Source organism: Mesocricetus auratus, unplaced genomic scaffold (assembly GCF_017639785.1).
Source record: "Mesocricetus auratus isolate SY011 unplaced genomic scaffold, BCM_Maur_2.0 Super-Scaffold_100037, whole genome shotgun sequence".
NCBI lineage: Eukaryota > Metazoa > Chordata > Mammalia > Rodentia > Cricetidae > Mesocricetus > Mesocricetus auratus.
This window is the reverse complement of record NW_024429215.1, coordinates 1,145,049-1,165,439: the sequence shown is the minus strand read 5'-3', so window position 1 is coordinate 1,165,439 and position 20,391 is coordinate 1,145,049. Positions and strand designations below refer to the sequence as shown.

Here is a 20,391-nt window from a genome sequence, read left to right as displayed (position 1 = left end):
ACTTAAAATATTTGTGCTATATACAGTGTCTAAGGTCTCATGCATCTCAACATCCATTTTGTTCTAATTTACACATTTTTCTCCACACTGTAATGAAAGTTGGCTCAGTTTCTAGAATGCTGATATATGAACAGTATGTTAAACAAGATTGTGGCAAATAACCGGAAGTGATCTTGAGTCCTAGTGCTACTACGCTCTCTCAAGTAGCAGACAATAAAATAAGAAATGCAAATAAGTGCTAGCTACACAGAACAATTGCATGGCTCATTTTCAATTACCTAGGAGACTATTTGTTGAAAAATATTTATAACAGCACACTCGTTCATATACATAGTGCCCTCTGCTGGTGCTGCTATAACATGAAACCAAAAATGAGTGTTTAATGTATGGGAAATAAATTCTCACATAATTTTGTAACACAGAAATTCAACCTGAATGTTTCCCTATTCCTGCTTATACTATGTACCTCAGAATATGAGTGACAAGCTTTTTCTGAGAGTCAGACTATGAGAACTATCAATCCTGGCATCTATGTTTTAGTCATGGTGATCAGTCTTTCCAGATACATTGGGTCCAAAAATTAAGAACATATTCATATTGATCACCTCATGAAATAACACATTATAAATCACAGTCTCAAGTATCAGGGCTTATTGTCATCTTAACAGCAACATTTATAAAAAAAGTATTGAGTCACTTATAACCTCTATCATGATAAAGAAATGTCAGGTCCCAGTGACAGTCATAAAGTAGAACTCTTGTATTCAGAAATTCCTCATTTATACAGAGTAGATGTATACTCAACATGCATGGCAGTCATTAGGTCACAAACTACTGTATATATTCAAAATTGTGATTTAGGCAAGGTAAATTAGTAAAGTGAATCCTATGTGAAAGTATGGCTGAGAGTTAATTATTTGTGCACATGTGAATTTGTTCAAACTTTAAATTTACAATCATGGCACATTGTGTTCTTCAGAATACCTTCATTTAAAATATTCTGAATGAACATTTCATACATGATGAGTTGAGTATACAAGTGCTTGTTTATTTAATTTGAGAAAATGGAAGGGGAACTTTCATTATTTACATTTGTGAAAGTATAAATAGTGTATCAAATCTCAACATCTGGATATAGGAGGGATCAGGATTTTATATTGAATGGATGATTTAATATTGAAAAGTACACACCATGGCCCAGGAGGTCAGAGTTCAAAAAGCAAACAGAAACCCTTCTTTCATCATGTATTGAGCCATTGATTTGAAACTCGTGAATTATCCTACAAGTTTCCTAGGAAGGAGAAAGAAAATACTTTGGATTACAGGGTGACATGAAAGAAATATTGCTATGCAGAAATGCAAGATTTGCACAAAAAGTGTTTTCAGACTCCTCCAGGTCATTGCCAAGCTATATTGTCGTAGGTGATAATCAGTTTTAATGAACAGGGTTTCCCACTGATTTTTCACTGGGACAGTCTTGTGGGAACTATTTCAGGATGTTTTTCCACTCATCTCCCTTGGCATCCTCCCTTGCAAACTCCTTGCATCATCCTAATTCAATGTCTTGTGTATCATTTGCATTAGCTAGCTCTGGGCAGGTCAATTCACGAGGAGTCATCGCTGGGGTGTAGCTGTATGTCCTCTTAGATGAAGTCATTGTGCCTGCAGTTCAAGAAGATCCCAAATGTCTTTTGAAGCTTGTTTTTATCTTGAATGATATGTCTCATATGTGAAGTCTCAGGCAGAAAAGTTTTCAAAAATTCTCCATGGAGTATAAATAAGGATTGTCAAAATAGTCACTAGAATGATGACTTCAATATTACAACCTCTTGTGTTCACAAACAAATCACTCTATACATAGCTGCTGAACACACAGGGATCTATGTGTCCCATATTTAGACTGTGGTAGGTAGTTCTTTTTATGATGTTCTCTTGGATATTTCTTTTGGGGTACCTGCAGAATCTTGTTCCCTGTTACACCTTTAACTCTTCTCAATGCTATTCAAAAGAACAAAGACATCTATATCGTGATGGAAATGTGGTGATTGCTATAATTGTTCCAGCTTATAATTCTTATCATGATGAGACAATTAGTTTTACAGGTAACAAAAGAGAAATTTCTACCTGGTAAGTGGTTTCAAATTTTATTCCTTTTCATTACTTAAATTTCATTGTCCTCAAGTAAATTTGGATTGACATAAATTTAATTTTATTTCCCACCCGGGCATGCACTCTCGTGTACTCAAAAACCTCTATCTCAGGTATGTCTTCCTGTTCCTTTTCTCTCCTCTCAAAGAAAACACATTGTTTTTAATCCATATTATTTTACACATTTGATATTCTCAATCTCTGTATTCCTTTGCAATACCTTCAGCTGTCCAGAGTTGGGACATTTATATGGTTCTCTCTGCAGATGGAATATCTTGCAATGTAACTTGATGTTTTGGGCCATTTTCAAAGTGCAGTTGCTTTCCATTCAGAAGAAATTATTCCAGTGATCACAATGACTATCGAGTCCCTATGAGATGATCACAGAATAACAGGGAATGCCTGTACTGTCTGCTGCTGATTAGCAAGTCAGAATGTAAGAATCTGGAATTGGGAGATCTTCTACTTAAAATGCTTCAAGATGATTTGCAATTTTTCAGGAATAATTTTGATTAACAACCTTTTAGACTTTGTCAAGTTTGCACCACTTGCTCCACTTCATCTATGTTTTTCTAATTATTAAAACTGGTATGGATATTTTCTGGAGCTCACATAGACGTTGATTGTGAACGTTCAGGGTAGTGTCCTAGTTTTTTGCCTTTTATAGGAGAGGAAAGTGCCATTTAAGTTAGTAAAATGTCTTATACTCAACTGTCAAGAAATGCCTACACATACTTTATTGTGAAGGAAATAAGATCTCTTTTATTAGATGCAAAATTTACTGTAGGTGTAAGGTCCATGAGACTGGAGACTAAAAAAATAGTTTATACTCATTTTTTGACATGTTTATGTGTTTTTTCAGGAAAATGTTTTCTACATATCCATGTATAGATAGTATATGCATTATGTCTATCAGGCCTTTATAATCAATTTTAACACAAGGCTGGAAAAGGAAATGCAGGAGCAAGGCTGAAGTAGAGAGTGAGCACACAGACAAGTATAAGTGAAGATGAAATTAGGTCCTTGTGATATGTTTGTGTTTGTGCTCAAACATGATGTGATAAGTATTCAGCACAGGGAACGTAGAGTAGGAGAAATGATCACAGAGGAAAAGTTGATAGATTAAGTATCATTTGACACATAGTCTGTAATAGACACAGCAAATATGATGACAGAAATTCATTTACAGGAAGTTGTGTATGTAACTATATGTTAAAATGGGTTTATTTTGTCTTTAGCCCTCTTATTCATGTTCTTTCTAATAATCATTAAAAGGACATGAAATATGAGGCCTGGAATATATTCCATTACAACATTTTTTCTAAATGTCTAAGTTTATTTTATATTCATGAGATCACAATTTAAATGATAAGTGAATATCATATCTATATGTATGCCTATATACTTCTTATATATACATCTATATTTTATTACATATTAGCAGAATGGTTAATTTTCTTGTCAATTATTTTTAAAGTTATTTTGTGAATGGATAGTAATATCCCTATAAGAGGTTACAAACACACAGTCTCTCTACTCACATGCGACCATCATTTTTCATATTTACTTGAAAATAGATTTGGCATGCCAAGTCCAAGTGCTATTTTAACAATGCAACTCCAAGTATATCAGTTGTGTTCAGAACATGAAACATTAGGATGCTTCTCTCCTTCCCCCTGAGGCCCCCTTGTTACTTAGTGGTCTGGGTCTGTTGCTTGCAGCATGGTTATCTTCTATGACTAGTATCCACAAATAACTAAGTTCATACTATGATCCAGGTCTAGGTTTCTTCACTTTTCTATTTCCACAAATTTGCTAGCAAATTTCATGATGTTTTTAAGAGTCAAATAACATACAATTGTGTTAATGTACCTCATTTTCTGTATCCATTCTTCAGTTGAAGGTCATCTATTGTGTTTCCAGTTCATGGCTACTATGAATAAAGCTTCTATGAATGAAGATGAAAAAGTGTCCTTGTGGTATGGTAGAGCATACTTTGGGTGTATTTCCAGGAATGATATAGCTGGGTCTTGAGGTAGATCTAGTCCCAATTTTCTGTGAAACCTTATAATTTTCATAATAGTTCGACATGTTTGAATTCCCACTTCATGAAGGGGTGTTTCCCTTGCGCCACATCCTCAAAAACTTGGAGCTGTCACTCAAATTTCTGATCTCAGGCATTATGTCAATTTTAAGGCAAAATACCTATGTTGTTTTGATTTGTGTTTCACTGACAACTAAGAATATTGAGCATTTATTTCTATAGGTAATTCTTAGCCCCCTGAGGTTTTTCTTTTCAGCATTTCTGTTAAGGTTTATAATCCATTTTTGCTTGGATTATTTGTTTTCTTATATGCAGTTTCCTGAGGTTTTATATATATATATAATTTGGATATAACTCCTCTTATATAAAGGATGTGGTGTTGATGAGGATCTTTCCCCATTCTATAGGCTGTTGTTTTGTTCTTTTGATAATATCATTTCACTTACAGAAGGTTTTCATTGTCATGAACGATATATTCCTTGAAAATTTGGACTACACAATGCTTCCAATTAGTTGCTTTCTTCCTAATAAGCATGTTTCGTGCTAAATGACATAGCATTTGCTTTTTGGTTATTCTAAGACTTCTTATAATGTTATATTTATTTAAAATTTTTCATATTTCTTCTTTGTGAAAATAAAAATATTATTTTCAAGAATCATTCAAATCTTTCCATTCTTTTCTGATTATTCATTTTTCTCATGTAAATTCTACCCATTTACTGTCAATAATTTAACTCCATGTCATTTAACTTTTCCTGAAGTATCAGTGGTTTAAACACATATTAAATTTTTCAGTATTTTGTATTCTCCTCTTAACTGAATTTACAACATATTTACCTCCATTTTTAAAAGAAATTATGTGAATGAGTAAACATTCACAAATTCTTAGTGTATATATCCTTTCTTCATCTCTTCTTGCTGATGTATCTTTGTATTAAGAAACACTGACAATCCACTCAACAACTGGAGCCATCAATACATGATTTTTACATTTGCATTTACCTGATGATTGGTGATATTCAAAAATTTTAAGGCATTTGAAGACTATATGCTTTTCTTTTGTACAGGAACTGCTCAAGTCATTAACTCATTTGTTGGTTAGAGGCTTTATTTCCTTGGTTTACCACTTCTTTACTCAATTGAAACCACTTTAGATTAGCCTGGAAACTAAAGTCAAAATGGGAAGTGTTTTCTTCCATATACGATGATATTTTCCTTTGCTCTACAGAATATTTCAATTTCTGTAGTTGGATCTAGATTATTTACTAATCAGTCTTTGATATCTGAGGCTAATTTGTATGATATTGGTGTTGTCTTCAGTAAGTTCCTGCCTACACCAGTAACTAGGCAATTATTAGTTATTCCATCCTTTGACTTTCTGTATTTCATTTTTAAGCCAGGGACTGTGATCCATTTTGAATTGATTCCTATATAGGGTGGAGGGTATGGTCTAATTTCACTTCATTGAATCCTGATAAGCAGTCCACCAGCAGAATTTGTTGTATAGGTCCTGTGTACTCAACTGCTTATTTTGTCTACTTGGGAAGAAACAAAGCCAGTTGTCTATTCCTTTGGTCTTTAAGGGAAAACAATTATCTAGAAGTACCAGCACACCCCAGTATAATAGTTATCATTAAGAACCCAACTACAGAGCTGGAGAGATGGCTCAGAGGTTAAGAGCACTGACTACTCTTCCAGAGGTCATGAGTTCAATTCCCAGCAACCACAAGGTGGATCACAACCATCTGTAATGAGAGCTGGTGCCCTCTTCTGATGTGTAGATGTACATGGAGGCAGGGTGTTGTATTCATAATAAATAAATAAATCTTTAAAAAAAAGTATGTTTTAAAGAAAACAAAAACAACTACACTTATTTGAAAGGCTGTTGACTAGGTAATAAAATTATATTCTGCATGGGGGCATGAAAATGCATAGCAATGTTACGGACATCATTTTTCATTCCCCTCAAACTTTTAAAATAGACATAAAATGATTTGTAAACCAATTATTCCACCTTTAACCTCATTTTCAAACATCCTGTCTTGAAGATTTTCTATCTGTGTGAATAAAACTCATATTTTTATTGTAGATGTATTATTATATAATTTTAAAACTTTTTTGAAATTTACTTTTTTAGTATATTTACATTATTTAAATGTGTTTATATAACTAAATATATTTTTACAAACTATTAGCCATTTTGTCATGACGCAAACATTCTATTTTCTTTTCTAGCTTTTCAAATGCATGAGTGTGTGTGTTGAAATTGTGTATGACATAGTTTAGTATGAATGTTTTTGGTTCTTAGAAACAGATTTGAAATTCTGTGAAAAATAGCCTTTCAATCAATAAAATATTTCTGTATATGCATTTATATGGATATTCATATATATTTAAATTTTAAGCACAGATATAACTTATTCATGTCTTAAGTTGATAACTATTTTCCAATATGAGTAACATCCTGTTTTATGCATAATTATATTTCAAAGTTTATTGATAAACTTTAGGGAGGTGAACCTTGTTGTAGTAACAGAGTTAGGATAAGAATGAAGGAAATATAATGACCAGAATTTTGTATGCAAAAACCTCAGGTTAATTGTTCCAAAAAAGTATTCAGGAACAGGGTCATTTTTATTTATTTTAGCTATATGGTTATGTTGACTAAATACAGATTTTTATTTAATATTAGAATTGATTTTAGCACTAATATGGGCAAAATGAACTATAGCCAAGTGAACAGTTGAGGTTGTAGGAGAATTTACTTATAATAAATTTGTTATTAAGTAGATGATGGGACCAATAAGCATATCCATATGGAAGGTCTATACATAAATACTACAGGAGAAAAATTCTATGATTTTCAATTTTATGACTAAGTGATGGTAGGGTTAAATTTTTTGTTTTGGATTTTTGAGACAGCATTTCACTGTATTGTTTTGGAGGCTGTCCTAGAACTCACTGTGTAGATCAGTCTGGCTTTGAAGTGTCAGAGATCCACCTGCTTCTGTCTCCCGAGTGCTATGATTAAAGGGATGTGTCACCAACACCTGGCTGGGATTATATTTTATGAGTGGAAATGACTCAATATTGAAGATCCCTTCATGTAAATACTTTTGGTTTTCCCTAATATTGACAGTAACTCATCAATGGTGCCTTCATTAGGAAATTGTTTTAAAAAATAAGTCAAACATCTGTTTAAACACAACTAGATCCAGGGCTTAAAGTACTAAGCCAGTTGCTATTTGAATTTCCAGAGATATTAATCACTCAATGAATAGAGGATCCCATCTTCTTTTCATTGTTTAGTTGATGCTTAAATGAATATTTAATTTTCATAGTAAATGACCCAGAGGACAAAATTAATGATTTTGTACTATATTATTGGGTATGATCCTGTCTGTTTATCATGACTCAGAATTTGGCTCTGCTCTTTAAGTTGCGTATAAAAATGTAACACCTGAAATAAAACAGGTTGTAAGGTTATTAGATAGTATGTTTACTAAGGTAAAAGCTCATAAAAATATTCGCTTAGAGATAAACTTTATTTTTCCACTACACACTGTTATTAATTAGCAAGTTACATTAACAAGTTACTTGGCATCTCTATAAAATATCCTCTTTTTAAAATTTTATTAAACTACTCCTCAATGTTAGGCAAAGATATCTCTCTCTGAGGAGTGAATGGGGAGTGAGGAAATAATGGGGGAAGAGTGAGGGCTGGAGGAAAAGGGAAGTGGGATTAGTATGGAAAATGAGATTTTAAAAAATTCTATAAATTTGTGTTTGATGCCTTTATAGAGGACTTATGTAAAAGGACTATACAATAGAAGCTCATGAATTATTACTCCCATATTTCAAAGGGAAAAGAAGCTCCAATAAGTAGGAATGGGGTTTGAGGAATACTAGAAAGAAAATATTTTGACAAATTTTTGTTAATGATGAAAGACCAAATCTAAAATTATATTCAAATGACATTGAGATGTCAGTATTGCTAGACTCTAAAAATGATGTATCTGTTATGTGTCATAATTCTAAAAATACCAACTGGCCTTTACGAGAAGTCTCTACTCAAATTTTTGACATTGGAACCTTATCTCTGGTAAAACAGAAAGTACAAGGGAATAAATATTTAAGGCCTGAAGGGCAAATAGAGATATGAAAGCCGTAGTAAAGCTGGAATCACAGTCTAAAGGAGATGCTTGTTAAACAGAAGGGGGATATGAGGACCACTAAGGATAAACTACATAATGACCAACTAACTTTAAAACTTTTAAACGCTAATGAAACAGGGACAACAGCTGTTGAAAACTTTAGATTATGGAAAAAATGGTCAATTATGTCAGCCTGTAAACAACCAGGGAATGTGTTAATATGGGGCCAAGCATATGTTTATGTTTCCACAGAGGATAAAGTGTTGTGGACAGCATCCAAACTGATAAAAATCTGTCATGAGAAAGAGGAATCTCTTGGATGTTTAGGCTGCAGAGATAGGTAAGATAGGGAAGGCCTTTGGAGCAGACAGCCAATCCACCCAGCTCTGGCCAGCATAGCATTTGGGTGACAAGAGAGGCACTTACTTGAGTCACTCAGAAACCTTGGAATGCTAGAACCTTGCTATGCTATAGGTGGTATCTGGGTAGAAAACAGGGACTGATCATACTTACTGGGCCATTATTCCCAATCATCCACTTAACTCAGTCGTTAAGTTGAACAGATATGGATAGTTCTGTGGTGGTTAATGAATCTTCTTGTCTTCATGGTCTTTATGAAAGGGGAGGTCCTGTTCAGCCCATGGAGGAGGGTACATAGATTAAAAGTTATACTTTGGGAGTAAAAGGAATTCCTATTTTTATGGTAAATTGAATTCAGTGCCTAAAATAACCATTCAAATATGTAGTAAATAGTGCCCAAAATCATCATTCTGCTTGCATGGGGGATATTTAAACCCGACCCAGGAGAAGATCTTACTATTGCTTTAGGATTGCTGCATGCAACTCAAGGAGACATCAACATAAGCATCATTGATCCTTAATTAGAAAAACTGAAAGGCTGCAGTCTCTCCATTTATGTACAGACAGAGAGAATGTGGTGTGGAGGAACTAGGGTGTTGTAGAGCAGAACATGGGAGACTTTCAGGAGGCAAGTTTCCATCTGCTATGTATTTAACTTAAGCATCAAAGAATCAAGTCAATTTTCCCGTCCAGGAATTTTAGCTCCATCTGAGACTCTTAGGCAATTAAAATCTCCACTTACTCTATACCCTGACATTCAGATTATAACCATTACCATGATTAACAATTATTGTTTTTAAAAATATAACATAGAAGGTATAAGAGCCATTGCATCATACTATTATATGATAAGAGTGTCATTCCTAAATATTGATAATCATTCTCTCCAGGATAAGGACCACTGCCTACCAGTATTCTTTGTCCTTCATATTTGCCATTGAGGAAATCAACAGAAATAGTCACATTTTACCCAACACATCTCTAGGATTTGACCTCTACAATGTCAACAGCAATCAATGTGATACTCTGGAGGCACCTTTTCTTTGCCTCACAGGAACAGAAACAATGATACCCAATTACACATGTAGAAGGCAGAAGAAGGTTGCTGCTATACTTACAGGAGTATCATGGACAACATCTGCTTATATTGGGAGACTGCTGAATCTCTACAAATATCCACAGGTGAGAAACAGGAAGCCTGTGTTACAGTGCAGATATTTCAGGTATATAAAATGTACAGAAGTGATAATATTTCATTAAAAATTGAAGCGAATAAATCAGACATTTGATTATAAAGCCTCAGATAATTTCCAGAGAATAGGAAGATTTTGACCTACATTGGGTGGCTATAAAGTGCTGGGTCTTGTGAGGTATTATCTTAAATATCTTCATGAAAGGAGTTTAAAACCCAATGAGCAGAAGGCATTCTCTAGCAAACCAAAGTGCTGCCTTAGCTTTAGGGTTGTATTCTAATTTAATATTTTCCTAATTGTTTCTATTGGAAATTTCCTTCAGGTTTCTTATGGGCCATTTGACACTATCCTGAGTGACAGACACCAGTTTTCTTCACTCTATCAGACAGCACACAAGGACACATCTCTGTCACACGGCATTGTCCTTTTGATGATGCATTTCAACTGGACATGGGTAGGACTGGTTCTCATAGATGACCACAATGGGGCTGAGGTTCTCTCAGATCTGAGAGGAGAGATGGAAAGGAACCACGTTTGTGTAGCTTTTGTAGACATGATTGCAGACAATGTGGCTTCCTTTTACAATACTTTTTCCTGACATCCCAGATCATGATATCAACGGCAAATGTAGTTATCATTTATGGTGACAATGAATCTTTAAATTCTTTATTCTTATATATAGAGTACTTTTTAATTCATTGGAAAGTCTGGGTCATGAGGTCACAATGGGATATAAATGTTGATTCTCTCTCTTTCATGTTGGATTCATTACACGGGAGTCTCATTTTTGCACATCATCATGTTGAGATTTCTGATTTTAGGAAGTTTATCCAGACATACAACCCTTCCAAATACCCAGATGACCATTATCTTGCTCTTGTTTGGCATAAACACTTCAATTGTTCCTTTTCTGGGCCAGATTGTAAATTTCTGGGTAACTGTCAACCCAATGTTTCCTTGGAAATGTTGCCTAGATATTCCTGGGTAGCGGACATGAGTGAAGAGACTTACAATGTATTCAATTCTGTATATGCTGTGGCTCACAGTGTCCAAGAGATGAGCATCAAGCAAATGCAAAATTATCCCCAAGGAATTGGAGAGGTAAACATTAACCCATGGGAGGTAATTTTCACTTTTTATATTTTAAGAATAGCACTGTTAAAAAATAAGGTTTAATTTTTTATTTAAATTTTAAAAAGTTTGCTTCACATGTCAATCCAACCTTCTTTTCCCTCTCCTGCCCCCCACCAATCTTACCACCCCTGCACTCAATCCCCTCCCTGGGAACCCCATGGAGGGTGAGGACTCCATGGGGCATCTCAAAGGATGCCGTATCATCCAGGACTGGGCCTAGGCCCTCCCCTATGGGCCAAGGCTGAGATAGCCCCACTGCAAGTGGAATGGGCTCTCACCATCCATTCGAACACCAGGGATAAATACTGATCTAATACCCAAGGCCATATAGATTGCCAAGACCTCCTCACTGATGCTGATAATGGGGTTTTGGATCAGTCCCATGCTGGCCTCTCAGTCACCAGTCTGGGGTTCCTAGGCTCTCCCTTTTTTGGGTCATCTTTTTGTGTGGATTTCCACAGCCTTGTCATGACCCCTTTAGTAATTACTCCTCCCTCTCTGTTACTGGGTTACAGGAGTTCAGTTCAGTGTTTAGCTGTGCATGTCTGACTCTGCTTTCATCAAGCACTGGATGAAAGCTCTAGGATGACATATAAGGGAATCATCAATCTCATTAGTGGGAAGGGTAATTAAGGTAGCCTCTCCACTATTGCTTAGTTTGGAGTTATTGTAATCCTGGTAGATTTCTGGAAATCTCACTAGTGCCAGATCTCTCCTCAAACCTACAATGGCTCTCTCTAATATGGTATCTCTCATCCTGCTCTCCTCTATTCTTCCCACGACTCAACTTTCCTGGTCCCACATGTCCTCATCTCCCCTCCTAATGTATGTCTTTTTGTCGCTGGCTTACCTTACTAAGGATAGTTTCTCCTAGTGTCATATATTTGCCTATGAATTTCAATATTCCTTTGTGTAAAGGTACCACAGTTTCTCTATCCACCCTAGGTTGAGGGGCATCTAGTTTGCTTCCAGGTTCTGGCTATTATAAACAATGCTGCTATGAACATGGTTGAACAGATGTCCTTATTGTATGAATGTGCATCTTTTGGGTATATGCCTAAGAGTGGAATTGCTGAATCTTGTGGTAGACTGAGTCTCATCTTCCTGAGGAATCACCATATTAGTTTCCAAAGTGGCTGTAGGAGTTGACACTCCCACCATCAGTGGAAGAGTGTTCCTCCTTCTCCACATGCCCTCCAGCATAAAATGTCCTTGGTATTTTTTATTGTAGCCATTCTGGCCAGTGTAAGTTGGTATCAGAGTTGTTTTGATTTGCATTTCCCTGATGGCTAAGAATGTTGAGCACTTTCTCAAGTGTCTATTAGCCTTCTTAGATAACTCTATTTATAATTCACTATTTAGTTCTGTACCCATCTTTTAATTGGATTATTTGGTATTTTGGAAACTAGTTTCTTGGATTCTTTGTAAGTTTTTCAGATCAGCCCTCTGTCAGATGTGGGTTGGTGAATATTTTTTCCCATTCTGAAGGTCTACGTTTTGTCTTGTTGACTGTGTCCTTTGCCTTATGGATGCTTCTAAGCTTCGGGAGGTCCCATTTATTAATTGTCCATCTCAGTCTCTGTGCTATTAATGTTATGTTCATGCCAAGTCTTTTGTACCAATTCCTTCAGGAGTACCTCCCACTATTTCTTCTAAGAGGTTCAGAATGACTGGATTTATGTTGAGACCCTGGTCCATTTAGACTTAAGTTTTGTGCATGGTTATTGACATGGATCTATCTGCAGTCTTCTACAGGACAGTATCAAGTTATGCCATAACCATATGTTGAAGATGCTTTCTTTAAAAAGTTGTATAGTTTTAGCTTGTTTGTGAAAGACCAGGTGTTCATATGTGTGTGGGTTAATATCAGGGTCCTTAATTCTGCTCCACTACTCTACCTGTCTATTTTTGTGCCAATACCAGGCTGTTTACAGGACTACACTATATAGCAAATCTTTAAGTCAAAGATGGTGTTGCCTCCTGAAGTTCCTTTATTGTACAGGGTTGTTTTGGCTATCCTGTGTCTTTTTTTAAACAAAGAGTGAGGATTGTCCTTTCCAGGTCTGTGAAGAATTGTGTTGGGATTCAAATCAGTAGTTGCTTTAGGTAAGATTGCCATTTTTACTATGTTGATCCTAGCTATCCAAGAGCAAGGGAGATATTTCCATTTTCTAATATCTTCTTTAATTTCTTTCTTTGAAAACTCAAAGCTCTGATCATACAGGCCTTTCGCCTGTTTGGTCAGAGTTACCCCAAGATATTTTATGCTCTTTGTGGCTATTGTAAAGGGTGATGTTTCTCTGATTTCTTTCTCAGCACATTTACTGTCTAAATTTATTAGTTACTGTTTTTGTTTGTTTTTTGGACTGCTAATGTATTCTGCCAGTTTGCTGAATGTATTCATCAGTTGCAGGAGTTCCATGATAGAATTCTTTTGGTCACTTATGTAGACTATCATATCAACTGTAAATAGTGAAAGTTTTAACCTCTTCGTTTCCAACATGTATCCCTTGACCTCCTCCAGGGAGATCACATGGCAACTCTGTAATGTTGACCACATTTTCCAGAATTCTCCTCAACACCTAATCCCACCTCTCTTGCTTCCCTATTGGCCAACAGTGCTTTATTCATCAACCAATAAGAGAACATATACCCATAAGGACTTCCCCCATCAATATTCAGTGCTTAAGTTTCTGTCTTCCATCATTTATATTTTGTTGGTTATGCTAGCATCTTTAGCTCCTGATAATTTACCCATCTTTTCTATTACTATCATGCCCTCAGTTTGTGTTTTCTTTATTGTCTGCATTTCAGCTTTCAGGACTTGAATTATTTGAATAGTTTCCTTCATCTGTTTTTTTCTTCTTGGCTTTCTTTAATTTCTTTAAGAAATTAGTTGATTTCTTGCATTGTTTGATTGTTATTTTTTTCTATTTCTTTAAGGGATTTTCTCACAGCTTCTCTGAAGGTCTCTTTCATGAGGATGATTTGAAGGTCATTCTCTTCTGTTTCATCTGCATTGGGTTGTTCAGTTCTTCCTGGTGTATTGCCACAAACTGAAGTTTTATAAAAGCACTTATTATATGGTTTTACGCTGCAGAGATTTTGCCAAAATGCAAATTACTAAGTAGAATTTATTGCAGACAAATATGCCATTGTTCCTGATGAATGGATGGCAATAAATAGGCTTATGTGCATATGCCATTATCTACTTTTTGTTACATTTAACTTCAGAATCTTCTCTTTGTAATATAATAAAATTGAAACCCCATTTTCTCTGTGTATATTTCACAGCAGAAATAGACGAACTAGATTCTAAATGTTCAAACTTTACTAGATCATTAAAGTTATACTTATGAGTCATGTTTATATTACCTAACTGAACATCTGACCATTTTATTACTCTTTAAATATAAATGTCCCAATTTACATGTAGAAACTGTGAATAGTGGCTAGCACTTCAAGAAGTTGGAAAATTGACTGAATGTCTTCTGTGTGTGTGTGTGTGTGTGTGTGTGTGTGTGTGTGTGTGTGTGTGTGTGTGTGTGTGTGTGTGTGAATTCTTTCTTCTGAATCCAATTGGCAGTCTGGAAACGTGATGACATGTTCATTTTTGGTCTTCATCCATTAAAATATTGTAATGTTGATACAACTTGAAATTAATGTCAGGTATCTAGGATACTGAGAGCCATTGCTTCAGTGGATTTTCTTTAATGTTTCTGGGGATGAATTCATCATCAGATTCTGCATTTCTTTTAGCTTAACCACATTCTCAAGAATATGAATTTCAAAAATGCTGCTGGGGACACTGTGGTTCTGGACCCACACAAAAAATTAGATACAGAATATGATATTCTCAACCTCTGGAATTTTCCAGTTGGTATTAGACAAATGAGGAAAATTGGAACATTTTCTCCGAAAGATCCACAAGGCCCAGAAATGTTTTTGTCTGACCATATGATACAGTGGGCCACAGGATTTGCAGAGGTGGGTAGGATCTTACCTCATTGCTTTGATTACAATCAATAAATAGAATTTATGGATATACTGGTTTTTGTTTCCTTACTCAGTGCCCATCTGTACAAATCTACTGTCATTTGAGGAATTATTTGGTCACTAATTCTGATTAATGGAGTTGCTTATTTTTGATCCTTTTTTATATGCGCTTTTATTCCCATTATGAACACAGTGTCTATTCATTAACATTTCATCCATGTGGCCGGGCGGTGGTGGCGCACGCCTTTAATCCCAGCACTTGGGAGGCAGAGGCTGGCAGATCTCTGTGAGTTCGAGGCCGGGCTGGACCGATAGCCTCCAAAACAATACAGAGAAACCCTGTCTTATAAAAACAAAAAACAAAAAACAAAAACATTTCATCCATGTGCTGAAACCACCAGACAAGAGCATTGGTTTGACTCAAAGATTAGGAAATATAAGTTTATAGACATTTTGCTTTTAGGCACCTAGAAGTGGACAATAGCATGGAGTTAAATACATGTCTTCCTGCTAAAATGGTAAGCAATTTGTCAAAGAATGGGACCCAACCCAATCAAACCAAACCAAAAACCAGGCAGACCTAACTTAAGAACATAATCTTCTGTTAGTCAAACTTGGAGTTAGCAGTTCATAATGATTCAGGCAAACATGTAGGCAAGAGCCTGTGAAATTGAGACATGTTGCTTATTCAGACAGGTAGTGGATATTGGTAAACACTGCTCTTCACATCCCTTTTTGGTTTTTATTCAGTAAACAACAACAGTCAATAAAAATCTTCTCACTTCAAGTACCTTAATATAACTATCTTTCCCAGAAAGTGATTAATACTAGTTTATTTGGTAATTCTGAATCAGTCAAGCATGTAAATTAAATTAAGCATGTAAATTAAGCATCACCATTAGAAAACAAGGCTGCTTCCTGCAGCTGTCAGGAAGTACACAATAGGATTACCATGGCATTAGAGTTGTCCCTTTAGACATGTACTCAGTAACCTAAATTTTTCTTATTCTTTCTTACCTCTAATATTTCCATACTTGTTCATAATCTTCTTGTCTTAGGAATACTTGATTAAGTACATTGAACTTCATATCATATAATATAATGAGATAGAAACTATGCATCAAAACAGGGATAAAAATTATATATAAAACCTGCAATCTTATTGTTCAGTATTGGAAAGTATCATGTTTGTTCTTTTAAGGTGTCCGCCATGTATTTTATTCTCAGCTTCCTCGCTCTGTGTGCAGTGAGAGCTGTTTTCCTGGATTCAGAAAATCTGCCCAGGAGGGGAGGCCTCCTTGTTGCTATCACTGTACTCAGTGTCCACACAATGAAATTTCCAATGGGACAGGTAAGTGTCATGCTCACTTGGTGACAACCGGGTCTCCACCTGTTTGGTAATGTCTACCTCATGCATCTTGGATTTGTCCTTTCTCTGTTCTATAAGTCTTTTAAAAACTCTTACTCCATGGTATTCTCTATTGCTTGGTGGCTGGCCATTCATGTCCTCCTCTCTTCCTTCTTTTGCTTCTTGATTCTCTTTTCCAATATCTGTCATCCTAATTGTTGTTTCTGCCTTCTGCCCCTGTCTATGCATTCTCCTTCCTGTTTATTGGTCATAAATCCCTTTATTAGACCAATTGGGTATTTTAGACAAGAGAAATAACACAGCTTCCTAGAGGTACATAATATAAAATAAAAGAATATGATGCATCTTTAATCATGAAATAAATTTTCCAAAGAATAACCAAAAATAACTCATCTTTGTTTAATATTCCACAAGAATATTATGTGAAATTATATCAAGGAATAGAAAGTAGGCATGAGACACTTGAAAACAGTGAATGGAATGAGCATGCTTAGACACAATGGAGAGAAAATCAAAGAGGATTCTTGAATCTTTCTATTAATATCTAATGAGATTCTTCATAGAAAAATTTAAATACTTTGAGTAAAATAATGGCTTTCCTGAACACTCAGATGTGTTAACATTTACTCCTAAGGAGGAAGGAGTTTCAAAGTTTTGGTGATTTTGATATGCCTAAATTCAAAATGTGCATCTTGAGACAGACTATACATACCATCAAAGACTTAATGTGCATATAGAGGCTTTGTTAACAGTGGAGTCATGGTAATTTGATGCAAATATTAAACATACTCACTGCAGGAGACTAGAAGCAACAATAACAAACCCTGCATTGTTCTATTTTAAGTAGACACTGCAAAATACATTTAGTAAGAAAGAAGAAACTAAAACGAAAATGCTGAATATTTCAAAACAATGAATCCCATACTTATAGAATGAGATGTAATTATCTTTAAAAATATAATTGTCAATTTCTAAAAAAATATTTGTCATGACTTATATATCCTCTGCTTTTATTAAAGAAGATACAAGATTGTGCATATGGGCCGTTCTTGCTCAATTTGAATCAATAGAAATAAGCACACAGGCTGTATAGAAGACAAGGTACCATGAGAATGAGAGAGTAGCATGAAGGCAGAGCTGGAAGAAATAACAAATAAAATGCTGATAATGGAGTAAAAGAGAGTAGGCAGTAGCAACATGATGAATTCAATAGAGTTTTTAATCTGAATTTTCAATCAAAATTAAAATTGAATATCTACAAAAGAGGGAGGGGCTGCATTTTAGAATCCGGACCGTGAAGCTTTGCGCTTCCTCTTTCCAGCCAGTGCCGAGCAATGGGCATCTCTCGGGACAACTGGCACAAGTACTGCAAGACCGGGGGTAAGAGAAAGCCCTACCACAAGAAGCGGAAGTATGAGCTGGGACGGCCTGCTGCCAACACTAAAATTGGCCCTCATCATATACACACAGTCCGAGTTCGAGGAGGAAATAAGAAGTACCGTGCCCTAAGATTTGATGTGGGGAACTTTTCCTGGGGCTCTGAGTGCTGTACCTGCTAAACAAGGATCATTGACGTCGTCTACAATGCATCCAATCACGAGCTGGTCCGCATCAAGACCCTGGTGAAGAACTGCATTGTGCTCATCTACAACACACCATACCAGTAGTGGTATGAGTCCAACTATGCACTGCTCCTGGGCCACAAGAAGGGGGCCAAGCTGACTCCCCAGGAGGAAGAAATATTAAACAAAAAACGATCAAAGAAAATTCAAAAGAGATATGATGAAAGGAAAAAGAATGCCAAAATCAGCAGCCTTCTGGAAGAGCAGTTCCAGCAAGGTAACCTTCTTGCCTGCATTGCCTCAAGACCAGGCCAGTGTGTCAGAGCAGATGGCTATGTGCTAGAAGGCAAGGAGCTGGAGTTCTACCTGAGGGAGATCAAAGCCCGGAAAGGCAAATAAACCACGCTTCACAGCTCATAAAGGTGTTTATTGTTCTATAAAAATTTTGAATATCTACTTTGCAAATATATAGAATATTTTAATAGAATTAAAATATGTAGTAAATACATTGATATTTATATCATTTGAATTTAAAATGGAACTCAAAAATTAAAAGTGATAAAGTGTCACACAATTATTTCAAGACAAAATAAGCCTAAAATGGCAGATTTTTATCTATCTGTTAAATTTAACATTTCTCCCTAGAAAAGAATAAACAGTTTCACAAAAGTGAGCTTTTCAAGCTTTGAAAAATCTAATACCTCTCATTCTAACAAGCAGTAACAGAGAATCAGCATCCTAGAGAATTTATTCAATAAGTGTTATGGAAATAGATAAATTTGGATTTTATGACTGAGAAAATTAAATTAAAACATTTAAAAACACATACTTTTTGTACTAAACTCACAAGACAAAGTCACACAAGAGAATTCTGTTTGAGGTGATACTATGACCAAGTTAGATTTATGTAATTTAAATCAGTAACTGATAAATACATAAATACAAACTATTACTTAGATAAAAATATATTTAAGTATGCTAATAAAAAGAATAGACTTGCTTACTCTGTGTCCAATAAAAACCTAGAATGATTAATTAGAGAGCATTTGTGAGTATTCAGTATTGAGCACTGAATTTCTTGAGTCTGAAACAACAAAAGATGTGTGGGAAAATGCCCGTGACCTGGTGCTGGGAAGTGATTTGGGATACAAGGGTAACAATAAGTAGAGACTCACAATATCATTTAATTCCTGAGCAGATATGGATCATTGCGTGAGGTGTCCAGAAAGTCATTATGCAAACACAGAGCAGACTCACTGCCTCGAGAAAACAGTGACCTTTCTGGCCTATGAAGAGCCTTTGGGGATGGCACTGACCTCCTTGGCCCTGAGCTTCTCTGCGCTCACAGCTGGTGTTCTTGGTGTCTTTGTGAAGTACCACCACACTCCCATAATCAAGGCAAACAATCAGGCTCTCACTTACATCCTACTCATCACTCTGACTTTCTGTTTCCTCTGTCCCTTGCTCTACATTGGCCACCCCAATACAGCCACCTGTATCCTGCAGCAGAGCACATTTGCAGTTCTGTTCACGGTGGCTCTCTCCACAGTCTTGGCCAAAAGTGTTACTGTGGTTCTGGCTTTCAGGATCAGAGTTCCAGGGAGATTGATAAGGTGGATAATGATATCAAAGACTCCTAACTTCATCATTCCCATCTGCACCCTCAACCAACTTGTGCTCTGTGGAATTTGGCTGAGAACCACTCCTCCCTTTGTTGACTCAGATGCTTACTCAAAGCATGGACACATAATTATTATATGCAACAAGGGCTCCACTATTGCCTTCCATTCTCTCCTGGGTTACCTTGGCTCCATGGCACTTGGGAGCTACACTATGGCATACCTGTGCAGGAACCTGCCCGACACATTCAATGAAGCCAAGTTCATGTCCTTCAGCATGTTGATTTTCCTCAGTGTGTGGGTCACCTTCCTTCCTGTCTACCACAGCATCAAGGGGAAACATGTGGTTGCCATGGAAATCTTCTCTATCTTGGTTTCTAGTGCAGGTCTCCTAGGATGTATCTTTGTCCCCAAGTGCTATATTATTTTGTTCAGACCACATAGGAATGTGCTTCATCATGTTAGGAACAAAGCACATTCTAGAGGAAAAGTTGACTATACACTTTAGTTCATGTTTTTCTTCATTATATATAAGACTTCAAGTCTATTTGGGTGCAGTCCAGTTGACAGAGATAATGCGGCAATGTAATGTTTTATATTTATTGGTTTCATTTATTAATGAATCCATCCTTATTCTCTGATCTTTGAATATTTTTGCATATTTTTCTAAATTAGAAAGCTTACCTTGACACATAGTCTAACTTATTATAGAGGAGATTTGAATAAGTACATTAATGTAAACTATGTCAAACATGGCAGTTTATTTGAAATTCTGGAATAAATTAGAATATTATTTTAAAGACCTGACACCT

General features: G+C 35.9%; 1 protein-coding gene and 1 pseudogene across 1 annotated transcript in view; both read left to right on the top strand.

Moving 5' to 3' along the window:
* LOC121135297 (vomeronasal type-2 receptor 116-like) overlaps positions 1 to 20,087 on the top strand; it is a 168,860-nt gene extending 148,773 nt beyond the window's left edge. Inside the window, exons 4-9 of the mRNA XM_040733820.1 lie at positions 9,619 to 9,888; positions 10,222 to 10,467; positions 10,506 to 11,021; positions 14,793 to 15,020; positions 16,257 to 16,380; positions 19,159 to 20,087. Coding sequence (XP_040589754.1) covers positions 9,619 to 9,888; positions 10,222 to 10,467; positions 10,506 to 11,021; positions 14,793 to 15,020; positions 16,257 to 16,380; positions 19,159 to 20,087 — 2,313 coding nt within the window. The remainder of the gene's footprint in view (positions 1 to 9,618; positions 9,889 to 10,221; positions 10,468 to 10,505; positions 11,022 to 14,792; positions 15,021 to 16,256; positions 16,381 to 19,158) is intronic.
* On the top strand, positions 17,706 to 18,378 carry LOC101825540 (annotated as a pseudogene).
* Positions 20,088 to 20,391: the final 304 nt, after the last annotated feature.